This window comes from Camelus bactrianus, chromosome 20 (assembly GCF_048773025.1).
Source record: "Camelus bactrianus isolate YW-2024 breed Bactrian camel chromosome 20, ASM4877302v1, whole genome shotgun sequence".
NCBI classification, from domain to species: domain Eukaryota; kingdom Metazoa; phylum Chordata; class Mammalia; order Artiodactyla; family Camelidae; genus Camelus; species Camelus bactrianus.
The window spans coordinates 16,276,170-16,301,026 of NC_133558.1; the positions used below are offsets into that span (position 1 = coordinate 16,276,170).

The window sequence follows — 24,857 nt, forward strand, 5'->3', positions numbered from 1 at the left end:
CATTTAAATTACTTAACAGTAACCCCAAAAAAAAAAGTCAATTTTTCAGTTGCACATTTTTTAGCACACTTCAAATGCTCAAAAGCCAAAGCACTTGGTAGGTCCCATACTGAACAGTGAAGCTTTAGAACATCTCCATCATCACAGAAAGTTCTATTGACGATGCTGTAGACACTGTTTAAGCACTTTACATAAGGTAGATACCTTTATTATCCCCACTTCCCTGGTTTACAGATGGAAAACTCAGTCCATTCAGGGACAATTTTCTTCCCAGGTGGATTTTCTACATCTTTCCTCTCCTATTATCTAGAACCAGCCTGAACCTAAAAGTAACTCACGACGTCTTCTATTCTTTCACAACTGATGTAACAATAGTCTTGCACAAGTGATATTTGCCACATAACACACATGCCCCAGAACCCACATCTATTATTTCTTGACTAATCTCTCCACACCTGGATGCAATGGCATCTGAGAACACAGCCCCTTCCTACAAGGGAGGAACTTGATAAACGAGAGAGGGCTGCCCCGGGACACAAGCATGCTCGGGCAGGGTGGGGACCAATATGTGGGGGCCCCTACCCACTGAAGACAGGTTCATTTCATCACCACCAGTTCTACCATCAAGCCCTCCCACAGGGTAACCAGTCATTCCAAGAAAAGCACAGTGTTCTAAAGTTGGCAAATGCACATGATATCTATCCTATCTTACATTTCACAGACAAGGACACAGAGAGGTTAACTGCAGATGGGGGGTGACTGTGGGACTGCCATCCCCAGTGCATGCCTTCATGTGGACTTCTTCCAAATTATCAACCAACACCGGAGCTACCTCCTTCCTCACCCCAGGTGTCTGAGAGTTTATCAGCCACAGGAAGCAGCTGCCTCTCTTATTCCTTTTCTACAGGAGCCCAGAGAATTAACTTTACACATAGTCTGACAGGGCAATGGCTTGGTGAGAAGTAAGAAGCAACAGGAATGGGTTGCTTTATTTTGGAACTTTCTCATGTGGTGTCAGAAGTTTCCAGAAAATGCTGTCCCTCTGTACCATGTGACCTCCTACACTGGCCAGTCAACTTATTAACTCCTCTTGGGTTCAAGGCTCCTTCCAGCAGAGCTTAAACTAGATCACAAACCATTGGACTTTTCATAATATAAAGTATGTCCAGGCATGCCATCTCATTTTGTCTTCACGGCATTAACTCCACACGGAAATTCTAGTGGTATGTCTGGGACAAGAAATAATCTGACCACAGACTCCCCTGGTGCTTGATATTTGGAGCTTCCAGTGCCACCAAAGCCCCCACACGCATCGGTGGCTGGAAGCAGGGCTCTGTAGGCCCCTTGTTATTTATTGCTGTGTGAGGACGGACACCAGTGACACCAGGAGGAAACCCTCCAGGTCTCTAGTGCTCCTGAAAGGAATTTGTGCTGCCTCCATGCAGAATGACATCTATACAGTCATTGCGGGATTTTTCTGGTGATGAATAATCCCTTAAAACAAAGGAAGGAAATCTGAACAGAGTCTGGAGTTTGGTTAATAGTTTGGTTAACAGTAATGAGCCAGTGCTGGTCTCTTAATTTTGACAAGTATACCACCATTATGTAAGGCGTTAACACAGGGGAAACTGCGCATGGGTCTGTGCAAGGAACTCTCTGTACTATCTTCACAACTTTTCTGGGAATCTAAAATTCTTATAAGATAAAACACTTAGATATTTAAAAAAAAAAAAAAGTATGTCTTGTATTATCAAGACATATCCTGAGTGGCTACTCAAAGTCACTAAATAGTATGTGTGTTTTTGGAAGTTGTTGGAGTAAACACAAAGTTAATAAGATGAGATGAATGAAGTGGACGTGCCTTAAAAGATGAAAAGTCCTACACAAATGCAGGCCACCAGCTGTCAGGTACTATCATTACTCTTGCCCTTGGTCATTCACCCTGGACAGTTTGCCAGGAAAGGGGGACAGTGCCTAGTTGATATTAAAAGGGAAAATATGAGATGGGGGCCTTACCTGGAAACCCTCCAGGATCCCGTGGGCCTCCTTGTCCAGGTCTAGGTCGACAGGGGGCAAGCCCAGGTCGTTGCTGTAGATGAGGTAAACGCGCCCCACCTGGATGTGGCCGGGGTGGCTGTAGCCCGGGGCGCCCACCACCAGGTCGCTGTACCCATCCTGGTTGAGGTCAGCCGAGGCCATTGCCCTGTAAGGAAGAAGAGGGAACCCACCGTGGTGTCTACTGAAAGCTGTGGGCGAAACTGTCTCCTGCTCATTTCCTTTCTAGAATCTAGAATTTAACTTCCTCTCATGGATTTCTCCATCCTGCATACTGTTGTGAATATTCACCTCTAAGGTTCTACTGTTTGTGTGATTCAGCCTTGTTCTCCAGGGGTCAAAAAACAACAAAACTGGGCCAGTCAGGGCCTCTGGGCATCTCTGGACCGTATAATCTGAGCAGATAAAAAAGCATCCTCACAAAGCATCTTGTCCTACGTGCAAAACCTGGAGCAGCCAAAGCGCAATTCCGGGCTCCGCCTGAGAGCAGAGAGGAAATTCGCCTTCTGCTAGTGGCACACAGGATGTTCTGTGATCGGCTCAACTCATTTCAATTTGCTGAACCTGACCAAAGACAGGCTTGCGATAAGTATACCATTTTATTTCTACCAGAGCTACAGAAGGCGGCATATATTGAAAAAAAATTAAATTAAATTAAAATTAAATGTACATATGTACTGGATATTTCTAAATGAGATTCCATGACCTACCAGTTATAGAGATAGACAAACTGAGTCCAATGGTTCAAATGTCTCTGTTGGAGCTGGAATGACCACAAGTCACTTATTTATTCTAGTTCTGATGGCCACTAAGAATAAATAGCAACACAGAGAAAAAACTGTGGAGGAGTTTCTAAAAGGTGTGATGCCTGGTGAGTGGGGTCAGACATACCGCGGAGATGCTGCTCGTCTCTGCACTCCCAAGGCTGGACACTGGCCAGAAATGGTCCCCAGGAAGGACCTCTGACCTCTGTGCTGCTCCCCCCACTCCACCCCTGGCAGCAAGCCCAGCAGGACGCCTTCATTTGGATCTTTCCAGAAGGCAGCCAAGAAGAGCCATTCATTATTCACTAGTCAATGGCCAATAAAGACAGCAAATGAAAACATTGACCTCCCATCCGCTCTGCTGGAGCGGAATGCATTAGCAGCTTGAAGAGGAAGGGCTGGCGGTATATTCCAAGGGAAACACATTGCCATTTGGATTTAGAAAGTGTGGTTTAAAAGAAGAGGCTTCACCAAAACCTCCCCCCAAAATGGTCACTTTTCAATCCTTGAGCTCAGTTTTTTTGTGAATCCAAGCACCACTAAATCACCACTCTTAACTGATTAATCTTTCTATCAAATACTTTATGCCCTTTCGTGTCCCCTCTGACCTTAATCCTGTGCTGACTGAACACTAATCAACCAGCGTCAGGTGACTAAGACTGCTGTTGTAATAACATCCTTAATGTGCTAAAACTGTCGGAGATGTCATCATTAAGTACAAACTCAAGTTGTTTCTCCAGGGCAAGATGACCTAACAGACCCCTGAGCCATGGACCACCTGGCCAGAGACTCATAAACCAGAGACATCCTGACCCCCAAAACTGATTAAGGAATGTCACAAGATGATGAGTAATCCCAGGCTCTTTGTTCTTCCCTTTAAGAAAACCCCTCAGTCAAAGACAAAGTTGGAGTGGAATCTGAGGCTAGTCTTCCATTTCCTTGCTTGGGGCCCTGCAATAAACTATACTTTCCTTCACCACAACTTAGTCTCAGTAGACTGGCTCTGCTGTGTATCAGGAGAGCAGACCTAAATTCGGTTCAGTAACAGCTGATTTTTAAAATCAGAGGAATCCCTAACATTCTCTTAATAAGACTATTGTGGAGTACTAGGCTTCTGCCGTGTAAAGTTACAATAGTCCAGTCACCATAATAGCTGTCTGCTCTTATCCTTCTAAAGACATTAGATGCTAAAAAGTTTGTAATAATCTATTCTCCAAGAACATTGAAGCTTTACGAATATTCTGTACATTAACACTTTATTGTTGCGATTATTTAATAAAGTGAAAGTTCCTCATATTTAAACATGTTTTGACCAATTTTAAGGAGATAGTTTTATATTTACTATAACTTAACCACTAAATTAATGTTTTTGTTGATGATGAATTGATTGGAGAATAAAGTGCTAACAGGCACCATTTTAAACATCTGTGAATGACCACACGAAATTAATACTGATGAAAACATTCAGGAATTAGATAAGCTTATACCTACCAGCCAAGCCTCGTGTAGGGAAATGACAAGAAATAAGATGCTAAGGGTCTCAAAACATGCTTCGGTGTCTCTAGGGAGCTGCCAGTCAACATTTCCTGGAGGCTTGTTTTCAAATTTTGGTACATGAAGAATATGGAATCCTGAAATAACATGATTACAGACAGATAAAGACACAGCATCGTCTACAAAGCTACCGTTTCCTGTCAAAAGCATCGGACTTTGGTAAAGGAAACAGGATTTCACAAGTGCTGAGAAATAAAAATATCAATTTTTATCAACAAGAAAGAAGACTTATCATAGGCAATGAGAAGAGTGGAATCACACCTCCAATATGTACTCAGGGGTGGGGGGTATAGCCCTAGAGGTCAGGTCATCACTGGAAGAAAGTCAGCTGGGGTTAACCTGAACCAACCAAGTCAGGATGGTCTGTATTAATCTGCAGAATGTAATTCAACAAAAGAATTATTATAGACCAAAACTTTTAAAAAGATAAGTCCACTCAAATCGAGAACTATAATTATATTTGTATATATATTCTTTTTTTCCCCCTGAAATCCCACCAGGATGACAGAAACCCTCCAAACCACACCCAAACTGTGATGCTGCTGGATTTGCTTTGTGTCCCAAGAAGCTGGGCAGGCCTGAGAGGTCACGTGCAGAGTGCTGGGAGCTGTACGCAAGAGAACTGGAGGGACAACACACCCCTCAGCTTGAGATGCTGAATTGTTCTTAATGTGGTTACTACAGAGACACAAATACAGACCGGAGTGGCCCTGAACAACCTGGCCGGGCACTAGAGCCATCAGAGTTCAGGGGACACAACTCGAAACCAAACACTGGGGTGACATAAAACTAAACAAGAATTCCCAGGCCTGCCCCAGAGGAGAACCAGCTCACAGCAGAGGCAGCCCTGGACAGCTCAGTCTGCAGGAAGAAGCTGTGCCTTCTGTTTTCCCTCCCTACCCCTCTGGGAGGCCACCCACGGATTGCTCACTGATGCCCCACTCTGACTTCCTGGTTCATCCAGGATGCACCACGCCAGGCCTTAGGAATATAAAGTCCTTCTCTTACACAACTTTACCTTTTGCAAAGGAGACAGGTTCAAATAATTGCAAGACAGAATGATACGGGCTATGATGGAACTTCCCATGTCTAGGAGTGGCTACATAATTTGGGGAACCCATTGCAAAATGAAAACATGGAGCTTCTTACCCCAAAGTTACTAAGAATTTTAAGGCAATGACAGCAGAGCATTAAACCAAGCATGAGACCCTTCTCAGCGTGACGGCACAGGCCACACACCTACCCCAGCCCTTGCCCAGCTCACCTTCTCCACAATCCAATGCCTACTTCCCCTCCCAACTCTCTTAAGTACCTCATATCTTTGTGTTGCTGGCAAACAAGACTGCTCAGATTGCCAAACATCCTGAAACTTTCCCAACCCACTACCAGAAATACATGCTCACTGATGAGAAATTATCTACTATTCAAGGCCTAACTCAAATGCCACCTCCTCCATGAAGCCTTCTCTGATAGCAGGGGTAGAATTTTTTTTATCTGAGAGGCTACATATCCCCTTTGCCCCCAACCATGGTATTTGTCACATTCTACTCACATATGGTTATTTTTCTATTGATTACCCCGATTAGACTGAAATTTTCTAAATGTCAGAGTCTATTTCCCTTTCATCCTCTATCCCTCCAGTAGAGTGTCTGACACTTAAAAGATGATCTCGTGGAGGAACTTCATATGCAGTGGTGTCCCCTTAGTGTGGGGCTCTGCATGGTGTGCCTACAATACTGCTGACACACTTTGTAGGAAGGACAAAGTAGGACTGGCCTGGTGCCCAGGGCCACCTTGGGCCCCACTGGACTTGCCAAAGGCCACTGAGGTCCAGACTTGCATCATAGGAAGTCTCTGGAACAAACCAGACTTGGAGGCCAAGGATGCTTGCTAGCCTGGCTCATGCCCAGGTGACTTTCAATGAACAATTAAACAGCCAGTAACTCTACAAAGCACCATCTCTCAGGAAGCAGCAGGTATCTCCATTCAAAGCAGAAAATTCTTGGAGGGTGGGTATAGCTCAGTGGTAGAACGAATGCTTAGCATGCACAAGGTCATGGGTTCAATCCCCAGTACCTCCAATTAAATAAGATAAATAAATAAACCTAATTGCCTCCCCCCACCAAAAAAAAATTCTTACCGGGGTCCAGGAGTCCACACTAAATTTAAAGAACACTCCTCTTTTGGTAGAGTGTATATTTTTCCCAATATTGTTAGTGAGGGATATAGTCATATTTCTATGAAAATCATTTTTCTGTGCTTTTGAGCTGCTGAAAAGAAAGGAATAAAATGGTGAAGACTGATGAAATAACAACCCACTTCCCCAAATAACTGAGTTGAAAAACCTGTTAATCACAGGTTAAAAGGCCATAAAATGTTAACATCTGCAAGTTGAAGGAACAGCAACACAAAAACCAATTTTTTCAAAAAACTTTTATAAGAGATTCCACAAAATCTTCTAATAACACATTTCCAAGGTTTAAAAGCCTTCCCTTACAAAATTGTTTCTTATAGCCTCGAAGTTCTATAAACATTAAAGGTCTGAATTCCCTCCAGATTACTAAAAGAAAAAAAAAATCAAAAGTTATGTTAACATTTCATACAAATGGCCAAGAAAGGGTCTATAGCTGTTCGGGAAACTGGTTTACAGGTGTACGGATTTATCTTTAAATAAATAAGACATGCAAGAATTAATTATACAATAAAATACATTTTCAAATTCATATCGTTTAACCAGCCTAATAGATCAGCTGCCTAGAAAAGCCAGGCAGGTTTCAGAAATGACTGAGAGGGGAGGGTGTAGCTCAGTGCTAGAGCACATGCTTAGCATGCATGAGGTCCTAGGTTCAATCCCCAATACCTCCATTAATTAAAAAAAAACCTAATAAGTAAATAAATAGACCAAATTACCCTCCACCACCACCAAAAAAAGAAGAGGGGGGAAAAAAAAAAAGAAATGATTGAAGTGGAGGCTGAAGAAAAAGTGAGTGAAGGGACCAGCCAGTGCAGGGATTCAACAATCTAGAGGTTGCAAGCCAGATCTAAAGGTGTGCAATTCAATTCAAACAAAACAAGACTTAACCTATTTGAATCAATTAATGAGTGAGGGCCTCCCTGAACGCTTTCTACATATGTTCAATTCTTTGGAAGCTCTCAACTCTCTCACCTTAGCACCTTTCCTTGCAATGCCCTCTTTGAGTATTTGACTCCTGCACACCCTTAAATATCTTGGTTGAAGCATCACTTCAGAAGTTCGCCGAGACTGGGTTAGGACACGGTGGTGCACACCCCTGAGCACCCAGCACTCTTCCCTCCTGACACTTAAGGGTGTTTACAAGTTCTCGTTCTGCACCCGTCCCCCTACTAGGCCACCATCCTCTGCCTTGCTCACCATGAGGTCTCTAAATGCCTACACTAGCTCCTGGCACCTCATGAGGGGGAAATACTATTTTATAATCGGTAATACTTTATTAGGAATCATATTTATAGGATTAATTATTAACTGCATGGGTGAACAGTTAGTGCTTGGTACCTGACTCCAGCAGGGAATAAAACCTCCTCTTAGAACACACCCTGGGTCCTGGGCCCTCTTCCTACCTGAGAGGGCTTCTCCCCACCCTGTCTCATTGGGAATTCCTTTCTCGGGGTGAAATTTGGATAAAGTTTATGAATAATAATGATGATAACAATACTATTAACTACCATTTAGTATTTAGTGAGCAACTTACAAACGTGCTACTTGCTTTACATCCATCTTGCACATAATCCACACCACAACTCTGGGACTGTGGATATGTATTTTTTCAAAAAAGGAAGCCACAGCTCAAAAAAAAAAAATAAGCAACTTTCTTTAAAAAAAAAAAATCACACAGCTGTAAATAGCAGACCTGGAATTTGAATTCCTTCTGTCTACAGATCCCACACGTGCAGTGTCTACTGAGCACCCTGCCTAATGAGATGTTCTTTTTCTATGAGTAATTTTAGAACCCACTTACCCCTGGGTGTTGTTTTGCTGGCCGCCACATGCAATGAACAGAGGGTTCTCAGGGAGGTTGCAGTCACTGGAAAATAGTCAAATGAGTTTGGCATTTTTCTACCTTCTTTCAAGTATGAACTTCACTGAGAATCACTGATGCACTTCAAACCACCTCCAAGTCTTAGGGCAGAGGTGTTCATGCCTTAGCCAGACAGAGCTGGTAAAGGGTCAGAGTCCTACCTGGTGAGGGTGGATAAGCAGGTGGCATTACAGCAACACAGGCAGCCCCATGCTGCTGGTCACCCCAGACTCTATAGCTTTGCCCCTCCCTCCAGCTGCACCTGCTGAGCTGCTCCCCGATCACATGAACAGAGACGAAGAGACAGATTTCCAGCTGTGTCTTTCTGCCCAACACTCCGGTGTCTTTTTTTTTTTAATTAACACTTAGGTGGTTTATAATACTGTGTTAATTTCTGCTGTACAGCACAGTGATTCAATTATACATATATATTTCCCTTCATATTCTTTTTCATTATAGGCCATTAAAAAGTACTGAATACAATTCCCTGTGCTATACAGTAGGACTTTGTTGTTTTATCCATTTTAGGTACCACAGTTAGCATCTGCAAATTCCGAACTCCCACTTTATCCCTCCACCCATCCCCTTTCCTCTCTGGTAACCATAAGTTTGCTTTCTGTGTCTTTTGTCTTTTCTGTCTCAAATGTTTTCACTTCTCACTCTCATTCTTTTCAAAACAAAAATTTATAAACTAAATAATTAAACAGGAACAGAGTATCACTTTTTACAAGTAAAAAGGCTTCTGATAGAATATAAGAGGTAAACTTCCTCCCTCACCCTGAACAGAAGCACTAAGGGAGTGGATATCACGTTAGAAGAGTCTTTTCTAGAGCTAGGAGTATTTTGCAGGAGAGGAAGATTTGTCCAGAGGTCACTGGGGGAGTTTCAAGGCAGTATGAAGGGAGTGTGGAGCCCGGGACAAGAGGAATTTGCTGGAAAAGAAATTCAGAAAAGAGGTGGGAAGAAGCTGAAGGCAAACTTTGTCCATCAGAATCTTTCTTCAGGCCAGCTTTAAGCTGAGGAAAAGATTTTTTCTCGAATTCTCTTGTCTCCACCACCAGGATTTGGACGGCAGTCTTACAAGATTAGCATTACAGTTACAGATACTTTTTGAGTTAAGAAAGTTCTAGCTGGAAGTGTAACTACTGTTATTTTATTGTTTAAGAAAATATCTGATGACTTTCAAGGAACACAAATTTTCTTTGGAAGATCACCTATTAGTAAGTACAGAAACGTTTATAATATAAAAATACATGTTTTTCTTTCTGTCATGAATTCATGTTGCCTGTCTTTGGAGACTTCTCCAGATTTCCCATAAAGTTCCATACATGCTGATGAATCTTTCTTTGTAGATGTGTGTAAAGGTGCGATTCATTCATGGAATTTTCTGGTTGGACAAATGAAGACCAGATCAAGAGACAAGAAATCTGTTCTTTCTTGGTGACCTCCTCCTTATTACAAAATAAGGTCCAGCTGCATAACGCTCCTTAGCTATTTGGACAACCTAGCCAACAACCAGACACCAAAATTGTTTTCCAATTTAAGGATCAATACACATGGACTTAACAAATAAATGCAGGTCCTTTGCGCTAACATGGCCATGTGTTATGAATCCTCAATATAAACTTAACTTCCTGTGAATAATACTATTAGTGGCCAACACTGAAGCATTTTTTTTTAAACACTGACGCACTAGTAAAGCATTTACTATACACTAAACCCTTCACAGGAGTGAGCTCATTCACCTGGCACAACAACCCTATGATAAAGATAGAATTATTACCATCTACACTTTATAGATGAGGAAACTAAGGCTCAGGGAGATTTAACAATGTGTTTGGGATAACTCATTAGGGAGAAGTGGGTCTCTTAAATTCCAAAGCTCATCCTCTCTACAACTCCTGTGTGCCTAAAAGCCCACAGCCATCAAAGAGCTTGGGGGTTTTAATTCAGGTTGATTTTCTACTATGAAAAGTAGTATTTATATTGGATTGTTTCTGTCTGCCAAAATGTTACTCACTGAGTCTTAAAAGCAAATTTAGTATCTACCAGCCTAGGGTCGAATTTACCATCAAAGGGAATTTGTTTCCAATCAACATAACATATATAATTGTGTTGCTGAATATATACATTGTGTGTATGATGTAAAACAGGATATATATAGTTATGGTTAACATTCTTTAAATACTAGCAAATATTTCTAAGGGCAAAGTAACTTCATCCAGTGTATACTCTTCTAGAGCTATGCCTATAAGGGCCACCAAGCCTATAAGCCCCAACCCTGCTATGATCTTCACCTAGAATAGCCACCCAAGTGCAGCTCTTATCACAGAATCTCTTCCTCAGTGCTGTGGCTGCTGCTTAAGCTTCCTGCCCTGTCCTTGCCCGGCAGCAAGTGCTGCCTCCAATGGCCCCTATCCAGACCCATCCCTATCCTGCTCAGTTCGGCAGCATGGGAGCAGCTGCATCCTCACAGGTATGGTTGGAAATAGGTTCTGCTAGAACCCTGGCTCCCTCAGACTATAGGTAGATCCTGAGAGAGCCAAAATGTCTACTACAGCTGGAAGTGGGGATAAGACCAGCCACCCTGGTCTACGCCTCACCTGAATCTCTGGTTGACATTCGTCCTGGGTGTGCTGGGGAGGAACAGAGAAGGAGCTGGAGGTTGAAAAGCTATCCCCTCTGGGCTAGATGTCAGATCCCAACAGAGGCTGTGCTTGATGAACATTCTCATTTCAGATTTTATTTTGGAGAGTGGGGGTTAGGTGGAGTACCCTTTGTAACCCCTGAACCCAGAGAGGTCCAGTCAGGGTGAGGGTAAAGATCGCCACATCCTTTGCTGGAGCCTGAAGAGAGCTCCTTCCCAAAAGAAACTCTTCTTCCCCAAAGAAACAGAGGCAGCACAACAGTGGAAGTGGATTCCTTCCCACCTGAGCCATTTCTCACAGATGACAAATTCTACAGTATCTACCGCTCCATCCCTAAAACAGGAGAGACATCAGCAAGTCTAACCAGATGGGAACCAGTTGGAGCTTTGACATGACAGTTTCCATTCTTTTCCTTCTTGGTTAAGATGGGACAGTACTTCTGGAATTCTTTTTCCCCTTCATTTGATCAGTTAAAAAACCTGAGAGTTATGTTGGGGACAAGGGGTAGCAAGGCAGGGAGTGACTGGTAGGAGAAAGAGTAATAATTCACCTGGTTCCATTCTCTAACATGAAGCTCGTTAGATGGTATATATTACTGGACCAAAACATCATGTCATCCAGTCCACCGAGGAAGTATTCTTGAAACTGTTCCACCAAAAATGGGGACTTTCTGGAGTAAGTGGGGTAAAGCTATGGCAGAGAGAAAGAGAAATAAGTCAATAAATAAATAAGGTGTTACTCTTGGTATCTTTATAACCCTTTAAGATTTTGAAGAATGACACCTTTACCTTGGAAACAGCTAACATCTCACCATACCTGCAACAGAAACAATAATTTTGCCAGTGAGATGGGGCTTCCACAAAGAAGTGAAGCAAATAAATGAAGAAGGAATTCAAAAGCAACTGCCTTTGAACAAGCAAAATCCATAAATCCGAAGTCCACTCTCAGGAAACTACAACATCGGAAACTGTGTTAACGAAGTCACAGCAAAATCCGTTACAAATTTTCCCCTAGTTACACTTACATTTCCAAGAACTGAAGGTATGAACAGTCAACAATGGCTTTTTTGGTGATGACTTCTCGGCCATAGAGTTTCTTGTAAATTTCCAGCAGATCTTCAACGGGCACGTACCTGAGAAAAGCATTAGAATCAAGTTACAAATTGTTTTGATTCTGAAGTTGAAGGTCATTAACAGCAGCAACTACCAATTAGTCCAAGATTATTATGTGCCAGACACCATGCAAAGGGCTTCATATACATTATTTATTTAATCCTACCAACCACCTGGTTGGTACTATCATCCTCCCACTTCACATACAGGACACTAAGGTAATAAAAAAGTTCAATAATTTGCCCAATGCTGCAAAGCGAACAACTGGTACCTTAATCAAATATTTATGCAAAGATAGGAAACTAACTATAAAATATAAAAGGGATGTTTAGCTTTGTGAATTCATAGTTCAAGGAGCAATATAAACTATTTTTATTCTTTTAAGTTGAATTATTCACTAAAATCATTGTTTCAAAAACACCAAAAATGGCTCCTCACCCTGAACATCCTACTTTCAGAGTAAAATATGCAAGGTAGTAAAAAAAAGAATTCTAACTCAAGCTTTTGGTTCACAGATATTAGTTATTTCAGTTGGAAGATGATCAGCATCTTAAAAATTAGATTTATACTGAGTCATCTTTTATCTTTATTTCAAAAACCTTAGAATATACCAGACAGCAATCACAATCAATAAATTTTAGTATATTTATAAGAAGGAATCTGTTGAGATGTCCATATTTTATTTTTATAAGAGCACCAGAATGGTCCACCCAATAAACTTAGCTTAAAAGTCTCGACAAAATAACAAAAATATATTTTTTTTAATGAATCACCCAGCTAACAAGAAAGTGAAAATTTTCTAAGGCCAAAACCAAATTGAAACTGGAAACTTTGGGAGGTAAATGAGTGGGAAAGCCAGCTTTCGCCCTGAAGACATCTGCCAAACTGTGGGAACCCAGGGGTTTTCTGATGGCTGCCTGGTGTGCAGGAGACAGGGAATAAAGTATAGAAATCACCCAAAGTGGACCATCTCAGAGGAGACTCTGCATGAAAGTCTACCCCTTCTGCATGAGTAATAAACCCAACATACTAACAAGGACAGCAAAGAAACCTGCCTGTCTTCATCTTGGCAATGGATAAAGAGAGGGGAAAATATCTGCCCCTATAATTGGTAACCAGTCTCAGCCCCACAGATGTTTTCCCTTGCATGCATGCTATCTGTGTAGTCCGAACAACTTCAAGGACTGAATGTAACTGAATGTGGTCCCAGGTTGATGTGCCTAGAGCCAGCCTGCAAAAGCCAAGAACAAACCCTCTCTGGAGAAAAGCCAATCTACCTCAAACCTCGAGAAATTCAATCACTGCAGAATATAACTGAAAGAAGACCAGATCCCCAGCGAGGCACAATTTGAAATGGACGTCTAATCCAGTGCAGACTACCCTGTGTGGAGAGTCGGGGGACCTCGCATGTCACTGCTGCCACCACCTCTTCCTGGGCATCCAAAGGCCAGCTGGCCTCATCTAATCTGGGAGTGACTTGTTGGTGCTGGGCCTCTCTTAGTTCTGAGGCAGCTGGACCAGGGATAGGAACGATCAGCTTGCCAAGCCCCCAGCTCTGCTTCCTCTTTGTTCTGCAAGTGCTCCTCCCAAGTCCTAGATCTCCGTGCTCTAGGAGATAGAAGCTGGGACTGGGAGATAGAGTTATGTCATCTGACTGCTTAGTAAACATTTGAAGAAAAAACAAACAAGAACAACAACAACAACAAATGTGACTACAATAATATCTTATAAACAGACTTGAGCATTGTTAGATATAAAGAATCACTACATCATTATAAAAGGGTCAATTCACCAGAAAGATGTAAGATTTTGAAACTTGAATGTACCTAACAACATATCTTCAAACACATATAACAAACTTTGACATAATGACAAGGGGGAGAAAATCCACTATCATTTTAAACTAATAAAATGTGTAAGACCTTGATGGAAAAACTTATAAAACTTTAAAGTCATTAAAGACAACTTGAATAAAATATATAGCATATTTATGGATAAGTAGACTCAATGTTGCAAAACTGTTAATTCTCTCCCAATTGATCTCTAGAGTCAATATAATTCTAATCAAAATTCCAATGGGATTTTTCTTAGAACATAGCAACTTGATCTTACCACTTTATTTGAAAGAGCCAAGGCAAGAGACTAGACAAGGTATGTTTGAAGAAAAACAACAGGTAGGGTAGTCAGCCCTAATAGACGTCAAAATGTATTGTAACGCTGTTGTCATTTTAAAAATCAATATTACTCAGAGATAGTCAATTAGGCCAATAGAACATGATGGAAATCTCAGAAACTGACCCACATACATAAGGAATTTTAATTTATGTCAGAGAGGGCACTACAGATCAATGAGGAAAGGGTAGACTGTTGAAAAATGGTTCTGAGACAGTAAGTTATCTCTAAAGAAAAAAATAAAATTTCTATCAGAGTATACAAAAAATTAAGTCCAGGTAAATTAAAGATATAAAGTTAAAAAATGAAACTTATAAAAGATTTAGAAGGCTGTGTAGAATAACCTCATGCCCTCAAGGTGGGGGAGGGTTTCTGAAATAAGACATCAAAAGTACAAATCACAAAGGAAAGGATTGAAATATTCAACAACGTTAAAATTAACAAATTCTGTTTATCAAGATACACCATAAAACAAGTAAAAAGACTTGCCACAAACTATAAAAAGATACTTGTAACAAATAAATGATAAAGTGACAAAAGATTAGAAGCCAGAATATACAAAGAACACTCAGAAATAAAAAGGACAAACAATCCAACAGAAAAACAGGCTAAAAACCAAACAGGATTTTCACTTAAAGTGAAACACAAGTGATCGATAAAATATGAAATATTCAGCCTCTTTAGTAATCTGGGAAATGCAAATTAAAAGCTTAAGGAGGTACCATTACACACCAAATATGTTTTTTAAAAGTGTTTAAGTTCAACAATACCAAGTACTGGAGAACACAGAAGCAGGAGAACAAGCCGATGGGAGTATAAACTGGGAAGATCATTCTGAATGAGCGTCTGGGATTTCTCGGTTCAGTTCATCAGGCATAAGCCCTACAGCCCTGCAATTCCACTGCTGGTGTCAGTTACTTGAAAGAGATTCCCCTCCAGGGCACAAATGTAGGTACAAAAACGCTCATAGCAACACTATGTATGAAGCGAAACCACTTAACACTGCCTACACATCCATTAACATTAGAATGAAGTTGATTCATTTTGGTGCATGGAGGACTACAGAGTGGTGAAAATGGGTGAACTACAGCCAAACTTTTCAATATGACTAAATCACAGAAAGATCATTTTAAGCAAGAAATTAAATCTTAAAAATTTCTATTAAGTTTCATCTTAAGAAGAACACAAGCTGTGTAATTCTAATCATCTAAAGTGAAAAACCATGTACTATTTTGCATATGCATACATCCCTAGGTAGTAAAACTATAGAGAAAAGCAACAAAATGAGTAACAGAAAACCTTAAGGCAGTGGTTATCCCTGGAGACAGAGAAGGTGACGTGACAGAGGAGGGAAGGCGTGGAGCTTCTAGATCCCAGGAATGCTCTATTTCGTAAACTGAGTGGCAACTACACGGGTGAGCAGCATCCTTTTTATTTATAAATATACATTATCTTACATGTTTGGTGTAATTCACATATCTCTAGAAGAATCTAGACTATTCATTTTTTAAATTTTTTTAATTGAAGTTCAATATCTTGTACTCAGACTGCTCAAATCTGTAGTTTTACTTCTTATTTACAAATGCAGAAGACTCCTAATGACATTGTAAGTTCTATTTTCTAAGGAAAAAAACGAGTCAAGCTCCCAACTGCCATTTAGGTATCCCATATTTAAACATACGTTGCTCTTACCAGTGCCGTGCAAGGTAATTAAAGTTAAACTCAAACTGGCTCAACACGTCTCCTCCTATGATATGAGAAAACATTTACATTTGGTGCATTAGTGACAGTACACAGCATGCTGCTTGGAGCACAAATTTGCATACTCCAGGTAATTAGTTCTTCACACTGTTACAGGTTTTTTTTCATTATTTTAGGTATAGGTGTGTCTTTCTTTAAGAATAAGTGATCTTTTAAAGTCTTAGCTAGTGAAATACATGAATTAAGAAAGGATCACCCAGGAGCAGGGGGGTGTATAGCTTAGTGGTAGAGCACATGCTTAGCATGCATGAGGTCCTGGGTTCAATCCCCAGTGCCCCCATTAAAAGAAATAAATAAACCTAATTATCCAACCCTAAAAAATAAAATAAAAATTTTTAAAAAGAAGAGATACTTCAATAAAAAAAAATACACATATACAAAGAAAAGAAGAGAATTACCCATGTAACAAAAAGGTTTTTTACTTTAAGGTGGACCATGAGGGTTCTTTAAATCATCACCACTCACCATTCACTTTGTATATTTAAAGGTAATTTACTACAGAAAAAAGGTGAAATTTACCAATTTAAAGCTAAAGTATTAGGAGACACTTGGTAATGAATTTTAATCTGACATAAAAGTAAAACTTTTCTAAAATTATGACAAGTCAGTGATGAAATGTGATTTTTTAAATAAAAAATACATATACACCACTTTTCAGAAGTACACCTCTATATTAAGTGAGGTATGCCTGTACTCTAAATGAACAGCAATATTAAAACAGAAGGCTAATTAGCACAGGCTATTGGAAGAGATAGAAAAAAGACATATTTAAGGTACAGTAGTGACTTCATTGCAAATGAAATATAACTCCCACAGAAGAAACTTTGACAAACATAAACAAACAGTACCGAAATCACCAGTCGGATGTGCCTCGGAATAGGAGTTGTGAAAATCAATCTGAGAAAGAGAGAGAACCATCTGGTGTGTATCAAAAATTGAAGCCCAAACTCCTAGCCCACTGTTAAGCGAGGAGTGGGGAGATGACAGCCTAACCCAAAGGACTGCTGAGGACGCCTAGTGGGCAGACGCACTTTTCAAAAGAACATTTAACTTTATTTTATTTGTTAAAAAATTAGGGAGGAAGGTATAGCTCAGTGTAGAGCATGTACTTAGCACGCATGAGGTCCTGGGTTCAGTCCCCAGTGCCTCCATTAATAAAAGAACAATGAATAAAAACCTAACTACCACCCCCTCCTAAAAAATTATACTGGAAGCTGAGTTGTATACGTCATGTTTTATAGCAGATAAGCTACTGCAGACTTTTGCATCTTATAGGATATACAAAATCTTCACTAAGCACAAGTTAAAACTTCTCACCGAATGGTATTTATACCAATGAATGTCCAGAGGGGACTTTCAGAAACTAAGTCATCAGGTAAGATCACAATTTTCAGTGTGGGGATATAACATCTTCATATAGACAAGTGAAAAGGAAAGAAAACAAACAAAAAAAAAAACATGTGAAATGATTACTTTTAAATAGAATCGAGTAGTAAGGTATGCATAACCTTGTTAAGATGCACAGCTTGAATAAAACAGAAAATTTCTCAAATCTTGTTTGTGACTAAAACAGAACATCCCACCAGTGGCTGTTTTCAGGGCACAGGAGTCATTCTGCCTACATGGATGAATTTACCCAGGTAGCAAGAAGAGTAAAAGGAATGAACAGGACAAGATAGAAATCTAACGAATACTGCTTTGGGCAAAGAGTCTCGTCTCCACATGACATCTGAATCACGTAAAGTTTTTCTTTTCATAAGGGTCTGTTTTGGATCTTGGGTATGACAGAGCCACGCCCATACAGTCATTAACCCAAAGATAAGTACTCACAGCTCCCATCGTCTCAAGGAAGCCCTGTTCAATGCCCAGGCTGTGCCAGCTGATGTCTGCCACCATGTGAGAGGTAATTCCAAACAGGAACGCTACCAATTTCTCTGTGTCCTGCCAAATAAGCAAACGAGAGTCATGTGTGTTTGGGTTATTTTATAACAATCTCATTAAAAGTTTTCATAAATATGAATTAATTTCCATTATTGAAACTTAACCCAAAAAAAAAAAAAAAATCAGAGACAGGTACATTGTAGTTTCTAGTACCCAAAACACATGGAGGACTTTTGGAAATGTTTTCTAGTGCCTTGGAACTGCTTTCAGATTAATTTACTATTGGAGCAAAACGACCAAGTGACGTATGCGAAACTTAAAAAAAAAAAATCATGTATTCGGGTATTAACTAGCCACCTAGCCACCGGCGCCGTCCCACGAGCTGTGTTTGGCACTGAAGGAGCAATGGTGAGAAGCCCTCACAGAGTCTGGGGGGTGGAGTCCCAGTGGGTGTAATGCAGGTGCAAAAACAGGACTTGGCAGGCCTGGAACCGGGCATTTTTAGGATTGGAGGCTGCGCCTACCTTATCCCAGGGAAGGGGGTAGTTCTCTCGGATATAATGAACGCTCGCATTGAGAAATGGAGTCCAGTGAGTGCTCTCAGACACATCATGGAATTGTCCTGGTAAAGCAAAAGCAGGCCTCAGGATTCTTTCTGAAACAGTTGGAGATTCTCAATCAAATCTTCCACCACCGCCTGCTGCCTTGCTGTGTCCCATCTCCTTCTCCCCTCCAAGCCCCTTGGCTTCCTGGGTCAATGTTCAAAGGAAGCCTCTAGAAAAGAAGGGCCAGTCAGAAGAAAAAGGAGCCCAAACAGCTTGTAGCATCTGGAAACAGCTAGGCTGCAAGAAAGGTTGGAATTATTTTCAAACAATAAATGCTGGAAAGGGTGTAGAGAAAAGGGAACCCTCCTACTCTCTTGGTAGGAATGTAACTTGGTGAAGCCACTATGGGGAACAGCATGGAGGTTCCTTAAAAAACTAAACATAGAGTTACCATATGACCCAGCAGTCCCACTCCTGGGCATATATCCCAAGAAAACTCTAATTCGAAAAGATACATGCACCCCAATGTTCACAGCAGCACTGTTTACAATAGCCAAGACATGGAAGCAACCTAAATGTCCATCAACAGATGACTGGATAAAGAAGCTGTGGTGTATGTGTGTGTGTGTATATACACACACACACACACACACACAATATGTACACACAATATATATATATACACACACACACAATGGAATATATATACACAATGGAATGTTACTCAGCCATAAAAAAATGAAATAATGTCATTTTCAGCAACATGGATGGACCTAGAGATCATCATATTAAGTGAAGTAAGTCAGACAGAGAAGGACAAATATCATACAATATCACTTATATGTAGAATCTTAAACAATGATACAAATGAACCTACTTACAAAATAGAAAGAGACTCAGAGACATAGAAAACAAACTTATCATTACCAAAGAGGAAAGGGGGAGGATGGACAGATTGGGAGTTGGGGATGAGCAGATACAAACTACTATATATAAAACAGATAACAACAAGATCCTACTGTACAGCACAGGGAGCTATATTCAATACCTTGTAATAACCTATCAACTATACTTAAAAAAAAAAAAAAGGTGGAAGTGTTTTCAATTTCTGTGCCCTAAAGCTAAGGAGGTAAGTTGAAGGTTTTTTGGTTTTTTTAACCATCTTTTCCATCACAGTCAGCCTCCCTAACAGCACAAAAGCAGATATTCCAAAGGCTATCAAGCATTTATAATTATTATTAAATGGTACAGGCCCCAAGAGTGGGCAAAGCAGTGTCCCATATACCTCTTTATTCCTGCATGAGGGATAAAAAAGGCAGAAACTGACATCTACTGTATACCTTCAAATGCCAGATTCTTCGTGGAGTGTCAGACGTCACAGGGATAATCGAAAGCAAAACTCCAGAGTTCAGATCCCTCAGGTCAACTTTTTTATACTGTTGTTAAAGTAAAAATAGTCCAACCAGTTTTAAATCATTGGTTTCTCTGAAAATGATTTTCAAAGAAGTTGTAACTAAGAAATGCGATTTTCTCCATCAGTCGTCCTAGAAATAAACTTCCCGTTCCCATTTTACAGAACACGGTCGAAATCCAGAATTAAGTATAGTGGTTGCTCTTTGACAAACCTCCTTACAACCAAATTGTCAGATGAACCAAAACTCTTTGTTCTCTCTGAATATCATAAAAGAGAAAGGCCACATCCCAGGGCACGCTGGATGCTGGCAGCTAACAGGCCGCGGTGCAGGCCCAGGCACGTCGGCCCCCACGGCTGTGCTGTAGTTTAGAGGGTCAGGCAGGTCTGCTTCTAATCCTATTAGAGCCAGTTGTCCTTGTGATTGCAATTATAGAATTTAATTCACTATTAGGTAAACTGATGAAATACAAGTTCCCAAAAAAGTGGCTTCTTGGGCAAATAAGTACCTAAGAAACTTGAGCACTTTCCAAAGATGCCATAAAAGTCGATCACCAAAGAAGAAAAAACTACTGCTGAAGTAGAACTGTATGAAGCAAAGGTAAGATTTGGAAAAATTCAGAAATTCTAAGAGGAATCTGCATCCAAGTCCTTGTCATCAGTACATGCTTTTCTTAATTCTTTCTAATTGATCTTTATTTCTGGCACAGATTGGTCCCAATCTTTACAACATATAAAAGGATATCTTATCTATTGATGTATAAAAAGTAGACGATTCTGGATAGTTTGCATTCCTCTTACATTCTTCTCAGAACCTTTACTACTGTGTGTTTTGTCCATCTCTAAACATGGCATTTGTTAAGCAAAAGCATCTCAGATTTCATGGACAAAATTAATCTTTTACTTCTTTCTTTTTTATGTAAGGTATCAATGAACTGGTAAAATATCAAGAGACGTTACAGTTTGGGAAGTGCTAAATTAGAAATAGGTTATTCTGTTATTAGAAAGAGAACCTCAACAAGCAGGCAAAATAGTAGGACAAAGAAAGGAAAGTTAACAGATTAAGAGAGAAACAAAAAAACCTTACAAATATGAGAAACACAAAAGCTTGGTTATCTGAGATCATAACTATAAGAGTGAGTAGCTCTAAACATTTCATTGACTTTAAAGGCATCACTGTATTTAAGAAAAAATAGGATAATGGCTGATGATGACCTTAAAATTCCAAAAATGGTTTATGCAGTGACCCTCTGTACTGGTTGTCTTTTGTCTGTCCCCCAGACCTGCTCTCCATCCTACTCCATCCTGTGCTGTGCCTCTGAGATGACCTGCCTCAGCTGACTTCTTAGCCCTCTGGCTTGGGTTGGGTTGGGTTTGGCCAATGCAGGAACAACAGGAGATCAGAGAAAAGGAGGAGAGAGAGGGTGGGGTCTTCATTCCCCCAGCTCCCCTTCTGTGGGGTCCCAGGGGGCCAGCTGTGTCCCTAACTCAAGGTCCCATCAAGTGGCCCCTGCCACGCAGCTCTGTCTGCAGCACCAGCAACTGCTCTCTCCTGATCCCTTGCAATTTTCTTTGTCCTGTGCACATCTTTGTAAACAATCCCCGTATAAAACTCCCCCTCAAAGGACTCAGTTTGTGCATCCCTTCTATGCCTGCTGGGACCCTGACTGATACAACCCATGAGCCCTGTTCACTAATAACACTACCTTGGATTTGCATAACATTTGACAAAATAACATGCACTAACACCAACAAACTCAGCAAAGCAGCAAGGCAAGCACTCACGTTATTGTTACAGACATGGAAGCTAAGGCTCAGTGTGGAAGTTTCTTTCTCAAGGTCACAGGCTAACAGACAACATAAAAGGAACAAAAACTCAGACCTCTGGATCTCTTTCAGAATGTTTTCTTCTGCCACGAAGCAGGAAAGCAAGTAAGGGCACGTAGGATAAAGCTTTTAGAATTTCTATGCTTAAGCGGGTAAGTTTTGGTTAAATGGAAAGCGCACCTATCTGAGCTAGGTCACTGACCAACGATGGTGGAAAATATAATGTGCTAGTTTATATTTTTTTAAGTCCTAGCTATTCCTATCAACCAAGCAAAAGTGACATCGGTCGGTCTACGAATCTTCATCTTACCTCTTTCACAGATGATGGGGTAAAACGAATCAGGAAACACGGTTCCAGCCTGATACGCATCCTGGTGTTCAAGTAACAGCTGGAGAGCAGGAAAATAGATTAGAGGGCAAGAGTCAACAGTCTGGGCAAAGCAGGCCCAGTCCACGCCCAGCTACGGGATGTCAGAACAGTGTGACTGGGGCAGGGGCAGGGGGTGATGGAAGGAGGGCAGAAAGGAAGGAATAAAGAAATTATAAAAATTCATGTATAATCCAAGACAACATCCAGCAATATATCTTCAGGTTCTTTCCTACCAAAAACAGACAGGCTAACTTAAAAACAGCAAAAATCAACTATTTGAATTTCACCTCCCTTCATTTTATTTCCTCTCTCTACCCAGTAGAGCAGGATTTCCCTAAGGCTATTTCACTGACCTAGAACTGGCTGGTGGTAAGATTTCCCACGATTCAATGACAACTAGTAAAATGAGAAAAATATATACATCTACACACGCATATGTATCGGTACTGATACTAGTGTACAGTAGCCACCTGTACTTTGGCGTAATATTATATCCTTTATAGCTTAAAGGTTAAGACTAACATTTTGGAGGGTTAAAAAATGTCCTTTCCCTTTTAAAATGATGTAAAATCCATGGCAGAGGACTAGTTGCCTGGCTCACTCCATCCCATTCCGCCCTGCTTTTGGCTGCGCCCAGATGCACGCTGGAGTCTTGGAAAACGAAGACTGTGTTCCCCAGCACTCATGTCTGTCAGAGCCCACTTCTCCCTCCCTGGCTCCTTTCGCCAGCATGAAAGTGCTTGGCTTTTCCCCAGCAGAGGTAGAGGGGGTCCAGGTGATCACAGGCAGGGTACAGGGCATCCGTTTTGCTAGTAAGGAGTGCGGCTGAGGTGATGAGGGCCCAGAGCCAACGGTCAAGGTGCTGGCTTTTTACTTTCCAAACTGTGTAGGAGACAGTTGGACGTGGAGCTAGCAAACAGGGGAGTGGCTGGCTGACTGGGCATGGTAGCCTTGGCGGGCCAGGTCTGTGTGTTGTTCTGAGAGTCCTTTCTGGATACTTAGTCTAGAGCTTTCTCCTCCAGCTCTCACACAGTTTATCAGCACTGAATTCCCTAATACTTAGTATTGAGCTCCTCTCAGCATAAACTAGCCAGAGAAGTTTCCATGATATGCAAATATACCCTGACAATATGGGCAAAGTAAAAGTTTGGCAATCCAACTTTTAAATTTTTCAATAGGAACTTACTAATAACATAGGCTATATATGGAAGTAACAAAGAAGTAGCTTAAAGAACTTAAAACACAAGGAAATACAGTATGATCTATTTTTCATTTTTGTCTTTCCAAGCAGTATCTCATTCCCAGTTTTCTAAAGACAGAATCACTTCCATACTGATCAGGGGAGCTGACCACAGGGGTAAGAGGCCAGCGCACCCACTCCCACTACAGTGTTTGGCTCAGAGATGCATGTCTGATGGAACCTGGTTCAGTTAGAATCTCCCCCAAGATCTCTCAGCTAGAGCTGTGAGGAAGCTGCCCTCTTCTCTTTGGGAATTTTAAACTTAGAGGCTGAGTCCCGGGTGGTCTGGTCTCTTCCACTGGGAGAGAGAATGCACCATCTAGACCTCCTGGTCCAGCTCTGCCCCGGGGCTACCAGTCACATGAACCAGTAAATTCTCCTTTTCTTCCTAAAGGTAGTTTGAGTTGGACTTTTGTCACTTAAAAGTAATAATTAACTTTATTAAATATTTACCTTGCCAGCCACTGTTTTCGTCACTTTATTAAGACTTGTCAAATCTGTATCTCCCCGCGAGGTAGACAGTGTTATTTAACATGAAAAAATGTTCCTAAAGTAAATTTTAAAAGTTAAATGTAACAGCCAAATTGTCAAGAAACTGCTGTAAGAAAAAAAACAGTACAGAGGTAGGATGTATCCTTCAGATATAAAAGTACATTTTTAAGCTACAGAAATAAAAACGGTATGATATCAGAACCAAAAGAGTCAGATCAATGAAACAGAATAGAGTAAAACAGACTCAAGCATACATAACTTAACGCGTAACAGATGAGTGAAGGATGGAATTAACAGTGGGGTCGGCACAACCCCATGGCAATGAATGTGCCAACTTTTTTTTAAACAGGGAATCCATACTTAGCCTAGGTGACACTGACTTGAAATTAACATTACCAATAACAAGTCACTAGATCCCTATCATGCTTTATGCCATAATAAATACAAGATGAATTAAAATGTGAAATGTTAATTTTATGGCTCCACTTTGGGCAAGACAAATTTTCAGTGAATAATTGTATAATCTCAGAATAGGAATGATACTTCTAAGTAAAATAGGCAGAAACCATGAAAGAAAAGACTGATGCACTTAACTACACAAAAATTTAAATATCCTGCATGGTAAAAAGAACCCGAAACAAATCTAAGAGAAAAATAAATAACCACGAGAATCATCTGACACACAACAGGCTAGTATCTTTAATAAGTGAGCCATTCTTACACATCAAAATAAATATCCTAATAGAAAAATGAGCAAAAGACATAGGCAATTCACAGAAGAGGCAATAGAAATAGTCAAACACTGAAAATATATTTAATCTCATTCATAATGAATCAATACTTAAAATGCCAATAATCTATAACAAAATACCGTTTCCACCTATTAAATTGGCAAAAATGAAAAAAGAATTTAAAAAAATAGACCATAAGAGTGAATCTGTTTCCAAATCTGAAGATAGTTAAAGAAATT

General features: G+C 40.5%; 1 protein-coding gene across 3 annotated transcripts in view; it reads right to left on the bottom strand.

The window, feature by feature from the left end:
• GPLD1 (glycosylphosphatidylinositol specific phospholipase D1) overlaps positions 1-24,857 on the bottom strand; it is a 45,607-nt gene that overhangs the window by 11,778 nt on the left and 8,972 nt on the right. The window contains exons 3-14 of one of the 3 annotated variants that reach the window (XM_074348177.1): positions 22,096-22,174; positions 18,527-18,624; positions 17,952-18,062; positions 16,970-17,018; positions 16,053-16,107; positions 12,101-12,208; positions 11,865-11,892; positions 11,627-11,766; positions 8,369-8,434; positions 6,514-6,640; positions 4,311-4,450; positions 2,017-2,203 (exon numbers count right to left, since the gene is read on the bottom strand). In XM_074348177.1, coding sequence (XP_074204278.1) covers positions 2,017-2,203; positions 4,311-4,450; positions 6,514-6,640; positions 8,369-8,434; positions 11,627-11,766; positions 11,865-11,892; positions 12,101-12,208; positions 16,053-16,107; positions 16,970-17,018; positions 17,952-18,062; positions 18,527-18,624; positions 22,096-22,174 — 1,188 coding nt within the window. Of the gene's footprint in view, positions 1-2,016; positions 2,204-4,310; positions 4,451-6,513; positions 6,644-8,368; positions 8,435-11,626; positions 11,767-11,864; positions 11,893-12,100; positions 12,209-16,052; positions 16,108-16,969; positions 17,019-17,951; positions 18,063-18,526; positions 18,625-22,095; positions 22,175-24,857 lie in introns of all 3 variants that reach the window. The other 2 variants (XM_074348176.1, XM_074348178.1) reach the window with 2 other exon arrangements.